The sequence below is a fragment of the Oryctolagus cuniculus genome, chromosome 2 (assembly GCF_964237555.1).
Source record: "Oryctolagus cuniculus chromosome 2, mOryCun1.1, whole genome shotgun sequence".
Lineage (NCBI taxonomy): Eukaryota > Metazoa > Chordata > Mammalia > Lagomorpha > Leporidae > Oryctolagus > Oryctolagus cuniculus.
The window spans coordinates 87,877,271-87,899,182 of record NC_091433.1 but is presented as its reverse complement, the minus strand read 5'-3'; the positions used below and the strand labels follow the sequence as shown (position 1 = coordinate 87,899,182).

Below are 21,912 nucleotides of genomic sequence, written 5' to 3'. Positions count from 1 at the left end.
TCTCTCTCTCTCTCTCTCTCTCTCTCTCTCACTGTCCACTCTGCCTGTCAAAAAAAATAAATAAATAAAAATAAAAAAGAAAAAGAGAGAGTCCAGGCCCGGACCTGCAATAAAACTCTCGTGCGCTTTACAGCTGGCCTGGAAGAGGGGCAACCGGGACAGAATCTGGTGCCCCGACTGTGACTAGAACCTGGTGTGCCGGCGCCGCTAGGCGGAGGATTAGCCTAGTGAGCCGCGGCGCCGGCCCACAACTCCACTTCTGATCCAGCTTCCTGCTAATGTGCCTGGGCCCAAGTGCTTGAACCCATACTGCTTACATGAGAGACCTGGCCATTATGGCCATCTGGGGAGTGAACCAGCAGATGACCTTTCCCTCTTCCTCTCCCCCTCCCTCTGGCTTTCAAATAAATACAATCTTTAAAAAGTTGGACTTGCTGCTGCTGTAGCGTAACTGGGTAAAGCCACTGCCTGCAGTGCCTGCATCCAATATGGGCACTGGTTTGAGACCTGGGTCCTCTGCTTTGATTCAGCTCTCTGTTATGGACTGGGAAAGCAGTAGCAAATGGCTCAAGTGCCTGGGCCCCTGCATCCAAGTGGGAGACCCAGAAGAAGCTCCTGGCTTCATTCAGGTTGGCCCAGCTCTGGCCATTGCAGCCATTTTGGGAGTGAACCAGCAGATAGAAGGCTCTCTCTCTCTCTGCCTCTCTGTAACTCTGCCTTTCAAATAAATAAACCTTTAAAAAAAATTGGACTTAATGATTTCTCTAGTGTTTTGCTTATAATCTTACTATTCAGTAGCCAAAATGCTATTAACTACCCACATAAAGGGAGAAACCTATCACCAACTTTTGAAAACCATTTGTCTGAGACGCTTGTGATGGGTGACAGAATGAGAGCTTTTGAGTTTCTGAGTCTCTCTAAGAATACCTGACACTATCGAGAGATGCTGATTCCTTGTCTTTGCAACATCCATCAAACAGTCCCAAAAGTGATAGCAAAAGTTAGAATTTATTCTTATACTTAAAGTCAAGAACACTTAAATCTGTTTGCTTCCAAGCCATAGCAAGATATATATATGTATGTATGTATGTGTATATATATATATAGTCTTTTATAAAAGATTTATTTATTTATTTGAAAGAATTAGGGAGGGGCTGGCACTGTGGCACAGTGGGTATAGCCACCGCCTGCACTGCCGGCAACCCATATGGGCACCGGTTCCAGTGCTGGCTGCTCCTCTTCCGACCAGCTCTCTGCTATGGCCTGGGAAGGCAGTGGAGGATGGCCCAAGTCCTTGGGCCCCTGTGCCCCTGTGTCTCCGCATGGGAGACCCAGAAGAAGCTCCTGGCTCCTGGCTCCGGATCGGCACAGATGCGGCCACTGCAGCCAAATGGAGAGAGAACCAGTGCATGGAAGACTGACCTCTCTGCCTCTCCTTCTCTGTCTGTGTAACTCTGACAAGAAAGAAAGGAAGGAAGAAGAAAGGGAGAGAGAAAGAGAGAAGGAGGGAGGGAAGGAGGGAAGAATGAATGAATTAGGGAGAGAGAGAGATCTTTCATTTGCTGGGCTGCTCCCCAAATGGCTGCAACGGCCAGGGCTGCGCCAGGCCAAAGCCAGGAGCCAGGAGCCTCTTCCAGGTCTCCCACATGGGTGCAGGGACCCAGCACTTGGGCCATATTCTGCTGCTCTCCCAGGCACATTAGCAGGGAGTTGGATTAGAAATGGAGCAGCCATGGGCTGGTGCCATGGCTCACTTGGTTAATCCTCCACCTGCAGCATCGGCATCCCATATGGGCGCCGGGTTCTAGTCCCGGTTGCTCCTCTTCCAGTCCAGCTCTCTGCTGTGGCCCGGGAAGGCAGTGGAGGATGGCCCAAGTGCTTGGGTCCCTTCACCCGCATGGGAGACCAAGAAGAAGCACCTGGCTCCTGGCTTTGGATCAGCGCAGCGCTGGCCGTAGCGGCCATTTAGGGAGTGAACCAATGGAAAAGAGACCTTTCTCTCTGTCTCTCTCTCTCACCGTCTATAACTCTACCTGTTAAATAAGAAAGAAAGAAAGAAAGAAAGAAAGAAAGAAAGAAAGAAAGAAAGAAAGAAAGAAAGAAAGAAAGAAAGAAAGAAAGAGAGAGAGAAATGGAGCAGCCAGAACCTGAACCAGCGCTCTATAGGAGGCCAGCACTGCAGACTGCAGCTTATCCCACTGCACCACAGTGCCAGCCCCCATAGCAAGATTTTTGTCATTAGGCATATAATCTATTCTTTAAACTTTTTTTTTAAATGTATTTATTTTACCTGAGAGGAAGTTACAGAGAAAGAGAGATCTTCCATCCATTGGGCACTCCCCAAATGACCACAACACCTGGGGCTAGGCCAGTCTGAAGCCAGGAGCCTGGAACTCCATCCAGGTCTCCCATGTGGGTGCAGGGGCCCAAGCAGTTGGGCCATCTTCTGCTGTTTTCCCAGGCACGTTAGCAGGGAGCTGGATCAGAAGAGGAGCAGCCCAGACTCAAACAAGCCCATATGGGTTGCTGGCATTGTAGGTAGCAGCTTAACCCACTATGCCACAACACTGGCCCCTAAGGTTTTACCATACATACAGCAACCAAGAATTAGACCTGAAGGAGGAATCTGTTCACACTGTCCATTCCACTTCTTTGCAGATAATGATCTGGGGCTGATGTCCCCTGGGCCATCTCTTCTATTCTTAGACTTCAGGATCGAACCCAGTTCAAACTTTTATTTCATCTTTAAGAGTTTCTTCCAGCTGGGATTCCCAGGAGACAGCTTTCATGGGAGACAAATGAGGAAGATCTCCCAAAGCCACCGTCACTCTGAAATAAGTGAGCACGGCAGCATATCTCGCTCTTCCTGCAGTTCTCTGCTCCCCTCCTTGGCCCTTGACCTTAGATTGGGAGCTCTTAGCTAAAGAAACCACAGGATCCTCCCCTGCTCTGATAAATAGGCCTTGGGCCCTCAGTAGAGCGACCCAGATGCCCTCCTAACAGCCTATCGTGACGTCTTTGGGAAGCTGTTCAGAGTGAATCCCGCAACAATAAGCAGGCGAAAGCTGGCAAGTCCTCTCCTTTCAGAGTGCAGACGGCACAGAGTGCGAGCCAGCGGGTACACCAGACACGAGGCGCCTGGCGCCACCAATGTGTGCAGGTCCCAACCTCTAGTCGGATCTGTGGCAGAGAAAATGCTAGAAGAGAGGTAGTACATGAAACAGTCCCCAACCCCTTCCAGGGCTGAGCCAGGCCAAAGCCAGGAGCTTCATCCGGGTCTTCCATGTGGTTGGCAGGGCCCAACTACTTGGGCCAGCTGCTGCTGCTCTTCCCAGGCCACCAGCAGGGATCTGGATCGGAAGTGCAGCAGCTGGGACATGAACCAGAGCCCACATGGGATGCTGGCAGCACAGCCAGCGGCTTTACCTGCTACCCCACAATGCCGGCCCCTCACGTCTCTCATTTCAACCCCTGAAAATCACCTGTGTCCTATGTAGGGCTGGATGTACCCTTCTCTGTGCTCAGGCAGCTCTTGCCCCCAGTCACATGCATGCATGCTGGCCTCGATGTCCTTAGATTCCTGCTCCAGCATCCTCTCCCTGAGTGCCTCTTCAAAGCCACGTCCCCTGCCGCTGCCCCCACAGAAACCCCCACCCTAGCAGTACACTTTCCTCGTTTACCCTCTGCTCCCCCAGCTTAGGTAAACCCATCAGGATAGCATGTTTGTCTGCTTCACCCCAGCATGATGAGGTCTCAGGGTCTGTGTGTTTGCTGAGGACAGACGGGTGACAGACGGACGGTGAGGGGGCAGAGGGGAGCAGGCAGTGAACTCACACTCAGAAGCCCACATGCCCCGGAAACCACCAGGGCACCAAAAGGCGAGGACAGCTGGACTCGCTGAGCGAACAGGAACAGGAGTTGAGCAATGAGCAAGACATTTCCCCTACAGGGAGGACAGCCTGAGACCCTCCATGCATGACAGGTGTGGAGAGAGCTGGGCATTTGGGGAGTGAACCAGCAGATGGAAGATCTCTCTCTCTCTTTCTCTCTCTCCCCACCCCCCCCAAATAAATTTAAAAGTGAATAAGCGGGTTTTTTTTAAATGGATCCTAGGGGAACATGGGGTCAGAGAGGCAGAGGGTGAGGCTCCTATTAAGGTTGTTAGGTGTAAAATACTCTTATCCCATCTTCCTCCCACTTCAGTGTCGGCTCCCATCTTGTCTATCACCCCTCGAGGGGTCCCTGGGTAATGGACCTACAGACTGTGCTTACTGTGGCTAATTAGGCTGCTCTTTTATCCACCTAAGTGGCCCAAGATAAAAAACAAATTTGGGGGCCAGCACTGTAGCATAGCGGGTTTGAGACCTGGCTGCTCCACTTCCCATCCAGCTCTCTGCTATGGCCTGGGAAAGCAGTAGAAGATGGTCCAAGACCTTGGGCCCCTGTACCCACATGAGTGACCGGGAGGAAGCTCCTGGCTCCTGGCTTCAGATCGGCACAGCTCTGGCCAATTGGGGAGTGAACCAGCAGATGGACGACCTCTTTTTCTCTCTCTCTGCCTCTGCCTCTCTCTCTGTGTGTGTAACTCTGACTTTCAAATAAATAAATATTAAAAGATAAATAAATAAATAAACAAATTTGGGGTGGAGTATCTGGTGCAGGTGCTAAGAGGCTGCTTGGGACACCCACATCCCATATTGAACGCCTGGGTTCAAGTCCCAGCTCTGCTTCCAAATCCAGCTTCCTGCTAGGCACACCCTGGGAGGCAGCAGATGAAGTCCCTGCCTCCCATGTGGGAAACATGGCTGATCTAGGATCCTGGCTTGAGCCTGGCCTGAGCCCTGGTGTTACAGGCATTTGGGAAGTAAACCGGTGGAGGGGATATTTTCTCTGTGTCTATCAAATGGATGAAAAACTCATTTTAAAAACCGATTCTTTAAAAAAAAATTTCCTCTCCCCATGAAGAAAGCAGAAGACGGAGCACACCTCCCCCTGCTGCTTGCCAGTCCCAGCGTCCTGGGCTGTCCACCTGTCCGGAGCTCCCGGCCCCTCAGACCCGCAGCTGCTGCCAGGGCTGCTGGGAAACAAAGACAAGACCCCAAGCCTTCCTCCTTCCTTCCTTTCTGTCTCACTCCCTTCTCTGCCCCCTTTCTGCTCTCAGCTGCCTGTCTCCTACCCTTTCTCCTTTGCCCCTCCCCACTGCGGACACTCAGCCGGGCTTGTGTGGCCAGATCCTGACCTCAAGTTGCTGTGGTTTTGGAAGCGGAGAATCGGGTGGTGCCAGGGCCCACGTCGCCAGGAGCTAGGGCCAATCCAGAGAGAGCGCTCAGCGCTGGCCAGACCCCAAGGTCAGGACACCGAGCTGCCTGGGACCCTGTGTCTAGAAGGCCAGGTTTTGTTTTTTCTGGTCAGGTTTATTGAGGTATAATTTGCTTGCAGTTTGCTTGGTCAGTTTTCTTCTTCTTCTTCCTCATTGTATTTGGGGGAAAAAAAAGAGAGAGAGAGAGCGAGCTTCTGTTTTCTGGTCCACGCCCCAGATGCCAGCAATTACCAGGGCTGAGCCAGCCTGAAACCAAGAGCCCCGAAGTCAACCCAGATCTCCCTTAAGAGTGGCAGGAAGCCAGCTCCTTGCACCATCACCTGCTGCCCCCCAGGGTGCACGTGAGCAGGAAGCTGGATTCAGAAGGGCAGCTGAGACTCAACCAGGCACCCTGCTGCGGCATCTGAGTACCCCAAAAGCCAGCCCCAGTTTTGTTTTTTTTTTTTTTTAATTTTTTTTTATTTGACAGGCGGAGTTAGAGAGACAGAGAGAGAGGTCTTCCTTCCGTTGGCTCACCCCCAAATGGCCGCCACGGCCGGCACGCTGTGCCAATCCAAAGCCAGGAGCCAGGTACCTCTTCCTGGTCTCCCATGGGGTGCAGGGCCCAAGCACGTGGGCCATCCTCCACTGCACTCCTGGGCCACAGCAGAGGGCTGGACTGGAAGAGGGGCAACCGGGACAGAATCCGGTGCCCATGTGGGATGCCGCGCCACAGGCAGAGGATTAACCAAGTGAGCCACGGTGCCAGCCCCCGCCAGCCCCAAGTTCTAACAGCTGCATGTTGTTATGTAACCACCATCACAATCCTGATAGAGAATCTTGTCTTTAAAAAAAACGTATTTGCTTATGTGAAAGGCAATTACAGAGAGAGTTACAGAGAGAGAGAGAGACCCAGACAGAGACAGAGAGATTGTCCATCCACTTGCTCACTCCCCAGATGACCTCAGTGGCCAGGCATGGGCCAGGCTGAAGCTGCTCTCCCAGGGACTGCAGGTGGCAGCTTAGTCCCTGTGCCACAGGGCCAGCCCTGAGAACAATTGTATCACCTCTACCCTTTGACATGGAATTCCTCCCTTCTAGAGCCTCAGTCCTTTGAAGCCACTATTAAGTGTTCTTCACCTAATTAGGTTGACAACCAATTCAAAAAAAATTTTTTTTTGACAGGCAGAGTGGACAGTGAGAGAGAGAGACAGAGAGAAAGGTCTTCCTTTGCTGTTGATTGACCCTCCAATGGCCACCACGGCCAGCACATCGCACTGATCCGAAGGCAGAAGCCAGGTGCTTCTCCTGGTCTCCCATGTGGGTGCAGGGCCCAAGCACTTGGGCCATCCTCCACTGCACTCCCTGGCCACAGCAGAGAGCTGGCCTGGAAGAGGGGCAACCGGGACAGAATCCGGCGCCCCGACCGGGACTAGAACCCGGTGTGCTGGCGCCACTAGGTGGAGGATTAGCCTATTGAGCCGTGGTGCCGGCCCAAAATTTTCTTAAAACGGTGTGGAGGGGCTGGCGCTCTAGTGCAGCAGGTAAAGCCACCACCTGCGGTGCCAGTATCCCATCTGGATGCTGGTTCAAGTCCTGGTGCTCCACTTTCGATCCAGCTCCCTTGCTAATGCACCTGGGATAGCAGCAGAATATGGCCCCAGGTGCTTGGGGCCTTGCACCCACATAGGAGACCAGAAGCTCCTGGCTCCTGACTTTGGATCAGCCCAGCTCCAGCCATTGCAGCCATGTGGGGAGTGAACCAGCAGATGAAAAGACACCTCTCTCTCTCTGTGTCTCTACCTCTTTCTGTAACTCTTTCAAGTAAATAAATAAAATAAATCTTAAAAACAACAACAACAACAACAAAAAAAAAACAGTATGAAGACTGCATAGAAGATCTGAAAGGTTAAGTTCAGGTTACTCGCCCCATCTGCTCTTCCGGTTCAGGCGATCACAAAAACCAAAAGCCTCTACACTCCCTGCGAAAGTCCCTGGGCAAGGAGATCTAAAGTCCGGCTTGCTGTCTGAATTGGGGGAGAGAGAGGAAAGCAAGGGCCTCCCGCACAGCAGCGGAGTAGCTCGTCCACCGCCCTGAAGTCTGGTGCAGGACTTCAAATGACAGGAGAGGCGACAGCAGCCCCAGGTTTCACAGATTAAGCAACAGTGCCAAGAGCCCGACTTTGCTGCCAGATGTGAGTGTCCTGCTTCCTTCACTCAGCGTTCTCTCTCTTTCTCTCTCTCTCTTTTATTTGAAAGGCAGGGTTACAGAGAGGCAGAGGCAGAGAGATAGACGTTTCCATCTGCTGGTTCACTCCCCACATGGCCACAACAGCTGGAGCTGGGCTGATCTGAAGCCAGGAGGCAGAAGCTTCTTCCAGGACTCCCAGCTCTGGCTGCTGCAGACACTTGGGGAGTGAACCACTGGAGAGATCTGTGTGTGTGTGTGTGTGTGTGTGTGTCTATAGCTTTTTTTTTTTTTAAAGATAGGCATTTCCACTAGATTGCCTCTTTTTTTAAAAAAAAGATTTTAATTTATTTATTTATTTGAAAGTCAGAGTTACACACACACACACACACAGAGAGAGAGAGAGAGAGAGAGAGAGAGAGAGAGGTCTTCCATCCGATGGTTCACTCCCCAATTGGCCGCAATGGCCAGAGCAGCGCCAATCCGAAGCCAAGAGCCAGGAGCTTCTTCTGGGTCTCCCACACAGGTGCAGGGGCCCAAGGACTGGAGCCATCTTCTACTGCTTTCCCAGGCCATAGCAGAGAGCTGGATCGGAAGTGGAGCAGCCGGGACTTGAACTGGCGACCATATGGGATGCCGGTGCTTCAGGCCAGAGCGTTAACCCGCTGTGCCACAGCGCCGGCCCCTGTCTATAACTTTTTCAAATAAATAAATACATCATTTAAAAAAAAAAAAAAAAGGCGACCAGAACCACGGCTCACTAGGCTAATCCTCCGCCTTGTGGCGCTGGCACACCCGGTTCTAGTCCTGGTCGGGGTGCCGATTCTGTCCCAGTTGCCCCTCTTCCAGGCCAGCTCTCTGCTGTGGCCAGGGAGTGCAGTGGAGGATGGCCCAAGTGCTTGGGCCCTGCACCCCATGGGAGACCAGGAGAAGCACCTGGCTCCTGCCATCGGATCAGCGCGGTGCGCCGGCCGCAGTGGCCATTGGAGGGTGAACCAACAACAAAGGAAGACCTTTCTCTCTGTCTCTCTGTCTCTCTCACTGCCCACTCTGCCTGTCAAAAAAAAAAAAAAAAAAAAAAAAAAAAAAAAAAAGGCAGAGCCAGATACAGAAAACTTGCAGAAGCAGAGGAAGTCTCCCAGCTTACTGCTCAGAGGGACAGCAAGAGTTAACGTGCAGCCTGGACAGGATGAAGAGGAAGAAAGCCTTGGCCCTCGGGGAGGTCACCGTGCACCCCTCCTTGAGTCAGTGACAGCCTGTGACATCAGCAGCCGTGTTAGGCCTCAGCGCCCGTCTCCTGCACCGCCTCCTCCCTTCTCAGAATGACTGCATTCTTCACGGGATGGCAACAGCAGATGGCAACAGCAGGGCCTTGAACGTTATCTGCGCGGCCCATGGCGTAGTCCCGGCCCCCTCCCGCGAGCAGGCACGGAGGGCGCACGTGCGCAGCCGGGAACACGTGGACTGCGCAGACGGGTAGGGGAGCCCCCCTGGGCAGCTGGCACCGTGGCTGCCTGCGCGGTCTCTGCACTGGGCCTGGGCCTGTCTTCCCTGGGCTGCACGGCTGCCTCCCTGGTTGATCCAACCGAGAAGGGGCGAGAGTCCCCGTGGGGGCGGGTTGGAGGGGAAGTGGGCACAGGGCTGCCTCACCAGAGACAGGCAGATGGGGGCAGGTGTTGCAGGGCAGCACATTAAGCAGCTGCTTGGGTCCCACCTGCTCTGCCTCCAATTCAGCTCCCTGCGGATGCACCTGGGAGGCAGCGGAAGCTGGCCCAAACATGGGAGACCTGGAGGAAGCTCCTGACTCCTGGCTTTGGCCTGGTCTAGCCCTGGCTGTTGCAGCCATTTGGGAAGTGACCAGCAGATGGAACCCCACCCCCACCCCGAGAGAGACGTGGAGGAGCTCAAGCCGTGGTACCCTCCAAGTACTGCAGGTGGCAGTCAGGAGAACAAGCCTTCCTGAAGATGCGGGTGGCCAAGGAGAAGCAGGGCCTGCAGTGGGCCTGAGTGGCAGCCAGGGGAGACCCCGCGCCTGCTCTGCTCTGTGCACCTGGCTCTCGGGAGACCCTTGCCCCTTTCACATTTAGGGCAGGGAGATAGGAGCACCAGGCCCTGCTACTGCCCCCAGGAGTGGTGACAGGAGACAGCCATGTGTCACCCAGGAGCAAATCTGGGTGATCTTTTAGCTGCCTCGGTGGCCTCACTGAGACCTGGCACAGGTCCCCCGTGGTGCACAGCCCGGGGTGAGCACCCTCTCTGCCCTGCTTTCTGCACGTGCCAAGCCCCCACAGCACAGCTTGGTCCAGCACAAAACCCCTCAGAGGAGAACTAACGTGAGCACGGCTTTGGTGCCCGCTGTCCGTATCACTGAATGAAGTAAATGAATGAACCACTGAGCACACACAGTGGCCAAGGGGCTGCAGGGGGAACCACAGAGGGACCCAAGGCCAGAGGACTTGTGTTAGCGTCCTGCCAGTTGTGTGACCTTGAACAGTCATTTCTGCTCCCTGGACTTGAGGTTCGTCGTTTGTAAGAACAGGAGCCAGAGAGCTCCTCCCAGCTCGGCTCACGGGTTTTCCTGCAGGCCCCCTGGCCCACTGTCGGGGCGGCGTTTCTCACCTGCACTGCAATCACCTGGCGGTTTTTCTTTTCAATGCAAGTTTCTCAGAGCCTCAATGCTAGACCTGTGACAGCTGCAGTTTCTAAAACCCACACTGCAAATTTCTGGGGGCCACGTGCTGGCTCCACCGCGGCCGCCGCCGGTTTGCTGCGCTGGGTCTGGCAGGCCTTGCTCCGCTCCTTTCCACCCTCCCCTAACCCACAAGCAGCTCGAGCAGCGAGCAGCGGCATGTGGCAATCGCTCATCTCCTTGACCCCTTCCTCTGCTTGCTGAGTGATGGCTTTGTTATCTCCTTGTGATGAAGCATAGCCTTCAGCTGGGGGCATTTAAGACGCAGCGCACACAGCCCAGGCCACAGCTGCAGGACCTGGGGGTGGACCTTGAAGAGTTCATAAGGACGAAGCAGCCGCCCTCGAGAGAGCAGAAGCAGCGGCGGCGGTGGCAGCGGCACGGTCACACAGTCACACAGTCACACGGTCACACCTGCCAGCAGACAATGCTGCTAGCGACATTCAAGCTGTGTGCTGGGAGCTCCTACAGACACATGCGCAACATGAAGGGTGAGATCCCTGGGGTGGGGACCCAGCTCCCCGGCTGTGCGGCTTAGTCGGGGAAGGGATGGATAGGGTGTCGGGCCAGCCAGGTTCTCATCCCTGGTGGGTGGAACCTGGGCAACTCTCTTCCCTTCAGACCGTCTTTGGTAGAAGGAAAAGTTAGTCTTGACTTTTTTTTCCCCTTAAGATTTATTTATTTATTTACTTGAAAGGCAGAGTTACAGAAAGAGGGAGGGAGATCAATGTTCCATCTGCTGGTTCGCCCCCCAGGTGGCTGCACTGACCAGGGTTGGGCCGAACCGAAGCCGGGACTCCTTCAGGATTTCCCTCACGGGTGGTGGGGGCCTGAGCACTCGAGTCACTTTCTGCTGCCTTTCAGGACCATTAGCAGGGAGCGGGATCAGAAACAGAGCAAGTGGGCTTTGAACCGGCGCTCCTATGGGATGCCTGCGTCACAGGCAGCGGCTGCACTGGCTGTGCCCCAATGCTGGCCCCAGGGGAGACTTACCCTTGTACAGTCAGGAAGAGACAGAAACCAGGCACTCCACACCCAGCTTAGTTCTGCGGCTGCCATGGAAGGGTGCACAGAGCAACCTGGATGAGTCTGTCCCAGGGGTGCTGGGTTGAACCAGCCGCCGCTGAGCCAGAAGCCACGCTTGAAGACCCACAGGCGGCAGCAGGCACTACAATGCTGGCCCCATCTTTCTTTCTTAAGACTTCTTTATTTGAAAGGCAGAGTGACACAGAGAGATCTTCTGTCTGCTGGTTCAATCCCCAAATGGTCTCAACAGCTGGGGCTGTGTCTGCCCAAAGCCAGGAGCCCAGAAGTCCACCCGGGTCTCCCACATTAGTGTTAGGGACTCAAATACTGGAGCCATCATGTGCTCCCTCCCAGGTGCATTAGCAGGGAGCAGGATGGGAAGCTGAGTAGCCACAACTTGAACTGCACTCCGATATGGGCTGGGGGCAGCGGCTCAACCCACAGCCCCACCACGCTGCTCTGCGGGGATGGGTTTCTTTTACTCGCCTTTTGCAGCAGGCTCTGTCTGGTTGCTGGAACGACACTGCCGCACCCTCCAGGGACAGAAACTCCAGCAGGCTCTGGCGCAGACACTGCGGGCAGGACCAGGCTTGATCGCTCCAGACAAAGGCTGCGCACCACTAGGGCCCTGCAGGCAGCCTGCTGAAGCCTAACAGGCCCTGAACTGGGAGCGAGGGACCTGGCATTCCTAGGTCTCCTAGGAATCTGTGTCCCTAGGCAATTGGTGATTCCAGGCCGGTTCTCTCTCTCTGTAACCCTCGCTGGCAATAATGGCTTCTCTGCCTCCCCGCAGGGCTGAGGCAACAGGCAGTGCTGGCCATTGGTCAGGAGCTGAACTGGAGGGCACTGGGGGGCCCCACCTCCAACACATGGATCAGCCAGGTGCGGCGTCGGAGCTCTCTGCTTGGTAAGTGCTTGGGGCCATTGGAGGGGGTGGACGCTCTGGCTCTGTTCCTGCCCTTTGTCATTTAATTTTGCAAGTCCCTTCCCATCTGGGAGTCCCTGCCTGCTCCTTGGGGTTGCCCTGTCTACCTTCCCCTGCAGGCTCAGCCCTATGGCTTTGGTCTTGGCTCTCCAGAGTCATGATCAGGTTCAGAGATCAGAGCGGTGACCACTGGGGGCAGGCCAGGGGCGTGGGAGGACGCTGTAAATCTCTCCTTGGCTGTACATCCAGGTTCTCGGCTGGAGGAGACTCTCTACAGTGACCAGGAGCTGGCCTACATCCAGCAGGGAGAGGAGGCCCTGCAGAAGGCCCTGGGCATCCTCAGCAACCAGGAGGGCTGGAAGGAGGAGAACCGGCAGGTAGGGAAGGCGTGGGCAGAAAGCTGCCGGTCCCCAGTGTGCCCTCGCTGCGCACAGGGCCAGTGGGGCCACTGTGCTCCTGGGACTGCCGGCCTTGCTCGGCCTCCACCGGGCAGCAGGTGGCTTAGAGGACTTCCCTTGTCCAGAGAGTCGACCTCGGTTACCCCACCCCACCCCCACGAGACATCTTGGCGACTCTTTAAGAAATCCTGTTTGCATCCTTTGCTAACATACCAAGGATGAGGAGCCTTTAAAGTGAATGGAAAAACGCCCCTTATGAAAAAGCCACAGGTGGATTGCAAAATTCTTTGCACCAACACATACATCTTTTGATTCCATTTCCCCACAAGCTTGCTGAAGTCTCCTTTCACGCTGTGCATACATTCGGCAGGTCGCGCGAGGGGGACTCTGTGATTCAGAGCCCTCATCACGCTACGTTAGAACACGCACAGAGCCGCAGCGCTTGCTCCCCGCTGTTGTGCCAGCCTCGCGGCTGAGCTTGTGGGCTGGATGGGAACACATAGGCGGCCCAGTGCCCTCCTGGGCTCTCTGCTCCCGGTGCTGCAGCCTCACCAGATGCCAGTGACAAGGTCCACGCTATAGGCCAGTGGTTCTGTCACCACAGACCTTAGTGGCTTTATCCTCAGCCAAAAGCTCACTTGCTCCCCATTGCCCCAAAGTTCAGGTAAAATTTCTCTTAAGTTTACAGAGCAGAGGAGTTAACAGACTACAGTTTTGAGTCAAGAGACCTGGGATGTAGGCCCAGCACTGCTCTCAGCCCGGGATCCTCACTGACCTCTTCTGGCCTCATGTCCTGGTGTGAAGTGAGGCATGGAACAAAATCAAACCTCTACAATCTCACTCAGAGAAATACCTGGTTGTAGACCAGCTGTCTCTCCCTCTCTTCATCCTGAAGTCAGGGCAGGGGCCTCTCGGGTGGTCCAGTGCTGGCCACCAGCATTCACCCAGAAAAAAAGGGTCTGAGGCAGGTGGGCAGGTTCCCCTCCCTGGTCTTGTGCAGCCACGGATGCCTGCCTATCGTCATCAGCTGGAGCTCCTGTGTCCTGCTCCCTTCCCTCTGGTGCCTGGTCCTGCCCGTGAGACCTTGGCCAGCAGTGTCGTTGTCCCTGACAGGCGAACGGGGACAAGGTGTTGAGCAAAGTGGTGCCACAGGTGGGCAAGGTGTTCCGACTGGAGGTGGTGCTGGACCAGCCCATGGAGAGGCTCTACGAGGAGCTCGTGGAGCGCATGGAGGCCATGGGGGAGTGGAACCCCAGTGTTAAAGAGATCAAGGTGAGGAGCAAGGTCAGGGGCAGGGACCCAGGAGGGCACCCCTCCCCCGGGCTATGGGTGGTGCTCAGCCCCAGGCACTGCTGAGCTGTGCTTGTGGCTCCCAGGTCCTGCAGAAGATTGGGAAGGACACGGTCATCACGCACGAGCTGGCCGCAGAGGCAGCGGGGAACCTCGTGGGGCCCCGCGACTTCGTGAGCGTGCGCTGTGCCAGGCGCCGAGGCTCCACCTGCGTGCTGGCTGGCACGGCCACACACTTCGGGGAGATGCCCGAGCAGAAAGGCGTCATCAGGTAACGCTGGCCGCAGGTTTTAAACCCCACCCCACCCACCCCTAACTCTAACATGGGCTGGTGGGCACGCGCCAAGTGTGCAAGTCTCCACCCTCAGCTGCTGCTGCTTTTTAAGATTTATTTATCTGAAAGGCAGAGTTACAGAGAGGCAGAGAGAGAGAGAGAGAGAGAGAGGTCTCCACCCACTGGTTCACGCCCGCAATGCCTGGAGCTGTGCTGATCCGGAGCCAGGAGCCTCCTCCTGGTCTCCCACGTGGGTGTAGGGTCCCAAGGACTTGGGCCATCTTCCATTGCTTTCCCAGGCCACAGCAGCTGGATAAGTGGAGCAGGCAGGACTTGAACCGGCGCCCATATGGGAAGACGGCACTGCAGGCGGCAGCTTTACCTGCTAGGCCAGCGCCAGCTCCTGCCCTGTTTCTTATGAGAATCTCATTTTCCAAAGTCAGAGTGCACCAGACAAGATGACCTCACTTTGATAACCAACCAGTTTGTCCTGACCCTCCCAGAAAGTTCAAGAACCTTAAGCATTTCCTGAAGCAAAGGGCAGGGCTGATGTTCAGGCCGCATGCTGAGGGCAGCGGTACTGATGATCAAAATGTTAAATAATCTTCACCACTGAGAAGGGGCCTGGGTACCACCCTGGATCCATCCATCCCCAACCTCCCTGTGACCCAGCAACCGAAGGGCCCGAGGGGACTCCAGGCTCCGCTCCCAGCTGCAGCCACATTTATTCTGAGCTGGTCACCATGACAACTGTGAAATACTTCCCTTACCTGATGTAACTTAGGGAGTAGACAAGGTGCGCCAAGAATGTGGGTAACCTGATTCCTGGTGAGGCATCTCCAAGCTGCCCTCCTGACATGCCTTCTCTTCATTTGCCAGAGCCGAGCAGGGTCCCACTTGCATGGTGTTTCATCCCCTGGCCGGAAGTCCCTCCAAGACCAAACTCACTTGGCTGCTCAGTATCGACCTCAAGGTGAGGGGCATGGGAGTGGCTCGGGGGTCGGTCTGCTGAGAAAAAAATAGGCTCTTCCCCCACTCACAGGGAACACCACCACAGGCTGTTGGTGGGAAAGGAACGTGAGCGATGGCCTGGTTGCTTTTCCACAAATGGCTTGCAATGGTTCCCTCTTACCTCTCAAATCAAATTTCAACTCTGTAGCTACCATTTTAGAAAGAAGGAAACTTGGTGCGAGAAAGGTCATGTGACCTGCTCAAGGTCTTGGTGCTGGGAAGACAGGGCTGGACTGTGTCTTAAAAGCAAATCCTTGGCTGGCGCCGCAGCTCACTAGGCTAATCCTCCACCTAGCGGCGCCGGCACACAGGGTTCTAGTCCCGGTCGGGGCACTGGTTCTATCCCGGTTGCCCCTCTTCCAGTCCAGCTCTCTGCTGTGGCCCGGGAGTGCAGTGGAGGATGGCCCAAGTGCTTGGGCCCTGCACATGCACGGGAGACCAGGAGAGGCACCTGGCTCCTGGCTTCAGATCAGTGCAGCGTGCCAGCCGCAACGCACCAGCCGTAGTGGCCACTTGGTGGGTGAACCAACAGAAAAAGGAAGACCTTTCTGTTTAACTCCGCCTGTCAAAAAAAAAAAAAAGGGGGGGGGGCAGCCAGCCAATCCTGTCGTGACATGCAGTCAGTCCTCTGGCCAGGCAGTCCGTGTTTGTGATAGGGCACGGTGTCCAGAGTGCCAACTTCTATCTTCTGCAGGGGTGGCTGCCAAAGACCATCATCAACCAGGTCCTATCTCAGACCCAGGTGGACTTTGCCAACAACCTGCGCAAGCACCTGGAGTCCAGCTCTGCCTCTAAAGCCAGGTGTTGAAGACCAGCTCGCTGCTCCCAGATGTGCCACACCTCATGGCTTGCGCGTGCACCGGAGACCCCTGCTGCCAGCCAGCAGGCCCGTCTAGGATCTCAGCTGACGGCAGTGGGACGGTAGTGTGTAGAGATGACACAGGGATTCAGACTGGTCCAAGTTTAGTAGCAAGAAAAATCAGGGATGGGCCTCTAAGGTGGAGGAAGCCTTATGATTTCATTCAACCACAAGCTGTGAATGAGGGCCAAGGTTCCTAAAATATTTGTAAAACTTTTTCCCCCTGGGTATCTTAAGATACTATCAGGATACTTAAGATACCTGATAGTATCTTAAAAATGCTAGAGGCTGATATGGGTGTGGTGATGCTAGGGACAGGGGCTGAGCACTCCTGCTTCATGGGCTCATGAGTTCCCATCCCCTGGCAGGGAGCAGCGACACTCTACTCTCCCACCACACATGTATAGCCAACCCCCAAGAACGAGCAATTACCCAGTTCTGTGTATTTCAGGTGTTTCCCACAGAAAAACACAAAACTATTGACCAAGCTGGTTTCTCCTTCTCCACAAGCACTTAGTCAGAATAAAGAATTAACTAACACAAAACTTCAGTCTGCACCTGTTCTAAAACTTTTTGTAAGAGAAAACTCTGGGCCGGCGCCACGGCTCACTAGGCTAATCCTCCACCTAGCGGCGCCGGCACACCGGGTTCTAGTCCCGGTTGGGGTGCTGGATTCTGTCCCGGTTGCCCCTCTTCCAGGCCAGCCCTCTGCTGTGGCCAGGGAGTGCAGTGGAGGATGGCCCAGGTGCTTGGACCCTGCACCCCATGGGGGACCAGGAGAAGCACCTGGCTCCTGGCTCCTGCCATCGGATCAGCGCGGTGCGCTGGCCGCAGCGCGCCGGCCGCGGCGGCCATTGGAGGGTGAACCAACGGCAAAGGAAGACCTTTCTCTCTGTCTCTCTCTCTCACTGTCCACTCTGCCTGTCAAAAAAAAAAAAAAAAAAAAATTAAAAAAAAAATTTAAAGAGAAAACTCTGAGATTTCAACTTCTTGTTAGAGAAGTCCTGGGCAAAGATTTCTAAATAGTTAAACTAAATCCCCCCTACCCCAGTTCATTAAAAGAAGAGAAGCTACTGGGGATTTATATCACTCAATAAATTAGAACCTGTTATCAGAATCTTTCATAACTTTAATTTCCATTAAAAACTTAAGTTCTTACAGAACTCTAATGAGCTAAATAATTGGCTTTGAAAGATGCAGATTATCACTGAGGATTTTTATGTACCTAATTAAAAAGCATGGGGGAGCGTAGCACAGTGGTCACACTGCCCCTTCAGAAGCCACGTCTGTCCTGGCTGGGACTTGAGTCCCGGCTACCGGCTTCCTGATGTGCACCCTGGGAGACAGCAGTCGATGGCTCCAGTACTTGGTCCCTGCCACTCGCGTGGGAGACCTGGAGTTTCTGGCTCTGGGCTTGTTCTGGTCTAACCACAGCTACTGTGGGCATTTGGGGACTGAACAAACAGATGGAAGATCTGTCTGCCTTTCAAACAAAATGAAAATACATAAACTTTTTTTTTTTTTTTTTTAAAAAGGTAGTACCAAATATGGGAGTAGAATTCCATAGCTGCCAGCTTGGCTTAGGACTTCTTTGCTTGCAAAGGCTCAGATATTTCTATTTTGAGAGGAAGTGGCTGGTTGGAGGGGCAAAGGGAGACAGCAAATTCCCCGGTCCAGGACTCGGGGACATCATGCTTAAAGTGGGTAAACTGGAATGGGATTACTCTGTTGAAATGCATAAGCAGGACGGGAATCACTGTTACCCTCTAAAGCTTTTCCAGCTTTGTTTCGTTAGCAGTGGGTCTGTACTCTTCGGACAGAGAGCTCTAGCTTATTTATTGAACGAAATAGCAGTGGTGGAAACACTGGTATTTATTGAGGTACTACAATTTTACAAGTGATAGAAGTATTTATCATAATTTATTCTTGTTTCTTAGTTTCCTTTTGGTATGGATAGAACTGTTTATTCAAAAGTTTCAGGGGGAGACAGGACGGTTACAAAGAAGTTCTTGAAATGACCGTCCACTACCAACTGAGAGAAAATGGCTACTTGTTTACAGCGATGCGAAAGCAACAGATACTCTCATTTCAAGAGAAAAACAGGATAATAAATAAAGAGGCTTCCAACAAACACCAAGGTTTTGAGTTGGATTCTCATTTGCTGCCTTCAAACCATGTATTGTGTCTCTGTGGTGTCTGGGGAGATTTTCCCAGCTGCTATTTTTCACTGGAATAAAACAAGGTGTCACTGACGACCAGACTATGTCGAGAGTAGGTATTCTTTGAGCCCTTCGGATGAACCTGCTTAGCAAATGCTCACACTCTTTTCAAGTATTAACCAGAAAGTCTTTTCTGTGACCTCTAAGTTATGAAGGCAGCTATGCTGAGATGGAGTGGGTACGGAAAGGAACGCCATCTTCCTGGGAGTCCCTCCTGCTGCGATGACCTAAAAGCCTCCCACCGAGGTGGGCCCTGTAGAACGGGCTCCCAAGTCAACAGGTGTCTAGGGAGTGACAGGCTGAGACTCCAGCCTACAGCTCCACCGGTCCCGTGCCCGCTTTCCTGGTAGGAGACACGGAATGGGCAAATCTGAGTCTAAGGAACTCGGCAGGGGACAAATGTATCAAGTCAGCATTACCAGAAGATACCAACACTCACTTGAAATTTGGGTAACATTTTAGACTGGGAACTCAGACATCCATCAGGGTCACGTGGGTGACACATGCGGACACTGCGGGGACCCAGCGCGACTTGTGTCAGTCACGAGTGGCAGTGTCGCTGAGGCAGGCCTGGGGGGGGGGCACATTTTGCCATGAGATGGGCGTGTTTAAAAGGGGAGCTGGCGAAGCTCCAGAGGGACCCAAGGGGGGTGGTCATTCTCACATCCCAGCATTTAGTGGTTTGAACGCTGCCCTTCAGTCGTGGGCTATTAGAAAGGAAGTCAGGCAGGCGGGGAGACACCCTGCACGCAGCAATGCCTTGGCTGGGAGAGGGGTGGGGCGAGAGCGTTGGCCCTTTAAACCCTCCTGAGGCTGCAGCTTTGGCAGGAGAAGAGGCCAAGGGGGAGGGCCTGAGATTCCGGCCCGAGACGCGAGACGCGTCTCTCCCTCCCAGTGCCGCTCCCCTTCCTCACACCGCCCCGACCTCCAGGGAATCCGAGGGCTGCACAAACTCGAGAACAAGTTTATTGGGGAAGGGTTTCTGTTAAAGTGGAAGCGAGTCCCTGTCACAATTACAGCTCTGGAGACCTAGTCGTGTCAGAGGGCCCAGTGTTCACAATTAATAGCAAAACCAAACTCACGCAGAGGGTGACAGTTTTTAGACTGCTCCGGAAGGTACAGCCACCGATTTCAGCTGTCCTCGGAAGCAGGCCCTCCCCCCGAGGAGAAGTCAGTGGGGTGGAGTGCAGTCAATGCCCACGGAAGACGCGTCTTCAGATAACTTAGCTACTTGGACGAGATTATGCACGCCTTGGAAAATCCAGTGAGGGAACGAGTCCCTGCGGGCGGGGGATGTGGCACAGCACCAGTCCCACAGGGAGCGTACGGGGTCCTGGGGTCAGCGGCTGTTGGTGTATGGCACACAGAGGAAGAGCAGTCACTGGAAGCGGGGGACGGGATGCGCGAGGGCGGGGGGTGTCCCGCAGGCCCACCCAGCCTTCCGCCTTGCTGAAGGGTGAGGCCGTGTTCTGCGGCAGCTTGCGGGAACACTGGGCACAGGTAAAAAGCAAAAACCAAAGCCCCAGTCTTCTCCCCCAGAAAGTCCATGTCTGAAAACAGAGGGGCGGTCAGGGTTCCCACGGGGGACTCCGCCTGCCGTCCACTTCTGTCTCCACGTGATACAAGACGTCGGCCAGGGTGTGCTCTACCACAGCGCCCCAGCCCATGTCACTCATCTGTAGGAGGAACGGGAAACAGGGGGTCAGCAAAACCACAGCGAGAACCCAAGACGCGGAGGGCGCAGTGCAGGCGGGCATGGCAACGCTACTCACGGGGCGGCAAGCGAGGTCTTTGGGAGGATACTTGAAGCACGGCCCGAAGTTAATGGAGACCTGGGATAAATTCAATCCAAGGAGACATGAGAAAAAAACCAGAGGATATGGAAAAAGTTAAGCTGACACTGAATCTTCATTTGCAATGACACTCAAGACATAACTAGAACGAAGTATACACCACTGCTACCAGTGGTCCACGTCCTCAGGTCCAGTGGGAACTGGGCAAATGAAACACGCCTGTGCTGATCTCCTTCTGGAAGCCAAAGACTTCCTGACATTGCCTTCCTCATGGCGGCTGCTGACTAAAACCACTAAGAAATCCTCATGCATGACTTTTCAATCATCTTTAGAAACAAATAAACAAAGAAACCCAAATAGGCCCTCATGAGAATCTTCTTCTTCAAGCTGGATGATACTAAAAAAAAGAAAGATCAGTGTAAGCAACAGTTAGGTTACAATGACACACAGCCCCACACTGATGAATGCGGGGTCTTCAAAAAGTTCATGGAAAAAGTGTATTATGGCCGGCGCCGCGGCTCACTAGGCTAATCCTCCGCCTTGCAGCGCCGGCACACCAGGTTCTAGTCCCGGTCGGGGTGCCAGATTCTGTCCCGGTTGTCCCTCTTCCAGGCCAGCTCTCTGCTGTGGCCCAGGAGTGCAGTGGAGGATGGCCCAAGTGCTTGGGCCCTGCACCCCATGGAAGACCAGGATAAGTACCTGGCTCCTGCCATTGATTGGCGTGGTGTGCCGGCCGTAGCATGCCGGCTGCGGCGGCCATTGGAGGGTGAACCAACGGCAAAGGAAGACCTTTCTCTCTCTCATTCTCTCTCACTGTCCACTCTGTCAAAAAATAAAAATAAATAAAAAATTTTAAAAAAGTGTATTATGAAATAGTTATACATGGAGCTCAAATTTTTAACAAAAATTAAATTTTGTCCTTTCCTTTTTTTTTTTAAAAAAAGGATTTGAAAGTCAAAGTTACAGAGAGGTAACTAGATGGCCAAAATGGCCAGGACTAGGCCAGGCAGAAGTCAGGAGCCAGGAGCTTCTCCAGGTCTCCTACAGGGGTGGCAGAGGCCCAAGCACTTGGGCCATCTTCTGCTGGTTTTCCTAGGCCATCAGCAGGGAGCTGGATGGGAAGTAGAGCAGCCGGGACAGGAACTGCTGCCCGTATGGGCTCTGTATCCTTCATACAGAACACTACCCCCAGTGAATTCAAAGGAAAGCTGTGGTGCATACTATCCGCATGAACTCTGCCCACGCAAACACCTTGCTCAAAGCCCCACGTGTTCTCGGGCCAAACCGAAACATGTGCCCACGTCTCTCTGGGGCTCTTCCAACGCGCTCAGCAGCCTCTCCTGCAACCCCACCCCTTCCTTCTGCGCGATGCCCGAGTCACAGGATGAACATGGGATACGTACCGTGCAGCTCTTGTACAGTGAGATGGCTGGGAAGTAAACCCCCTCAAAAATATCTTTGTAAGCCACACCTTGATTGGCACCATTTTTATAAAATATTATCTGAAACAAAAACCATGGTTCTACTTCAGAATTTAAAAAACAGAACAAACAAGACATGGGCCTCACTTGGAGAACACTGCACACTGCCCCCACGACACTGGGAATAATGCATTCAAAGAACAACGCAGTGGAGATCTTATGGCCAATGATATCTCAAATTTACGGTAACACTTTAGATTTTTCGAAGTAATTCCACATGCACTATTCCAGTTGGCTTTGGGTTTCTACTTGCTTTCTGGCTTCCTGTACCACAAATGCTAGAGTTCTACGTTCTCGTGGTTCATAAACAGTAGCTGGCCTTCCACGAACCCCTTGGAACTCCACTTGTTTAAGTTTTCTCATTTATTCCTTCCTCTTGCATCGGGTTCTTTTATATATTTATTTATTTATTATTTTATTTGAAAGGCAGAGAAACAGACAGATTTTTCATCTGCTGGTT

At 53.6% G+C, this 21,912-nt stretch overlaps 2 protein-coding genes across 8 annotated transcripts in view; one reads left to right on the top strand and one right to left on the bottom strand.

Annotated features, from left to right (window-relative positions):
* The first annotated feature begins 10,459 nt into the window (after nt 1-10,459).
* Nucleotides 10,460-16,476, top strand: STAR (steroidogenic acute regulatory protein). 2 transcript variants are annotated; one of them, XM_017350352.3, is made up of 7 exons: nt 10,460-10,667; nt 11,996-12,109; nt 12,377-12,504; nt 13,639-13,797; nt 13,902-14,086; nt 14,969-15,062; nt 15,795-16,476. In XM_017350352.3, the coding sequence occupies exons 1-7, from the start codon at nt 10,604-10,606 to the stop codon at nt 15,906-15,908; spliced, it is 858 nt and encodes a 285-aa protein (XP_017205841.2). In that variant the 5' UTR covers nt 10,460-10,603; the 3' UTR covers nt 15,909-16,476. The 2 variants fall into 2 exon arrangements, with proteins under 2 accessions (XP_017205841.2, XP_017205842.3); XM_017350353.3 differs by lacking the exon at nt 14,969-15,062 and having other exon boundaries at nt 15,795-16,019.
* A 2,652-nt stretch (nt 16,477-19,128) lies between these two features.
* The window catches only part of ASH2L (ASH2 like, histone lysine methyltransferase complex subunit), a 31,906-nt gene continuing 29,122 nt past the window's right edge, over nt 19,129-21,912 (bottom strand). For 2 of the 6 annotated variants that reach the window (XM_051832371.2, XM_051832373.2), the window contains 3 exons: nt 21,375-21,473; nt 19,951-20,010; nt 19,129-19,854 (listed from right to left, as the gene is read on the bottom strand). In XM_051832371.2, coding sequence (XP_051688331.2) covers nt 19,747-19,854; nt 19,951-20,010; nt 21,375-21,473 — 267 coding nt within the window. In that variant the 3' untranslated portion in view covers nt 19,129-19,746. Of the gene's footprint in view, nt 19,855-19,950; nt 20,369-21,374; nt 21,474-21,912 lie in introns of those variants that run through there. The other 4 variants (XM_070068548.1, XM_070068549.1, XR_011386366.1 and 1 more) reach the window with 3 other exon arrangements.

Excerpts from the sequence above, each read along its gene's own strand:
- STAR (XM_017350352.3), top strand. The coding sequence starts at position 10,604 with ATGCTGCTAGCGACATTCAAGCTGTGTGCTGGGAGCTCCTACAGACAC. Across the intron at positions 12,505-13,638 it reads GGAAGGAGGAGAACCGGCAG|GCGAACGGGGACAAGGTGTT; the intron begins GTAGGGAAGGCG and ends TGTCCCTGACAG. Across the intron at positions 14,087-14,968 it reads GAGCAGAAAGGCGTCATCAG|AGCCGAGCAGGGTCCCACTT; the intron begins GTAACGCTGGCC and ends TTCATTTGCCAG.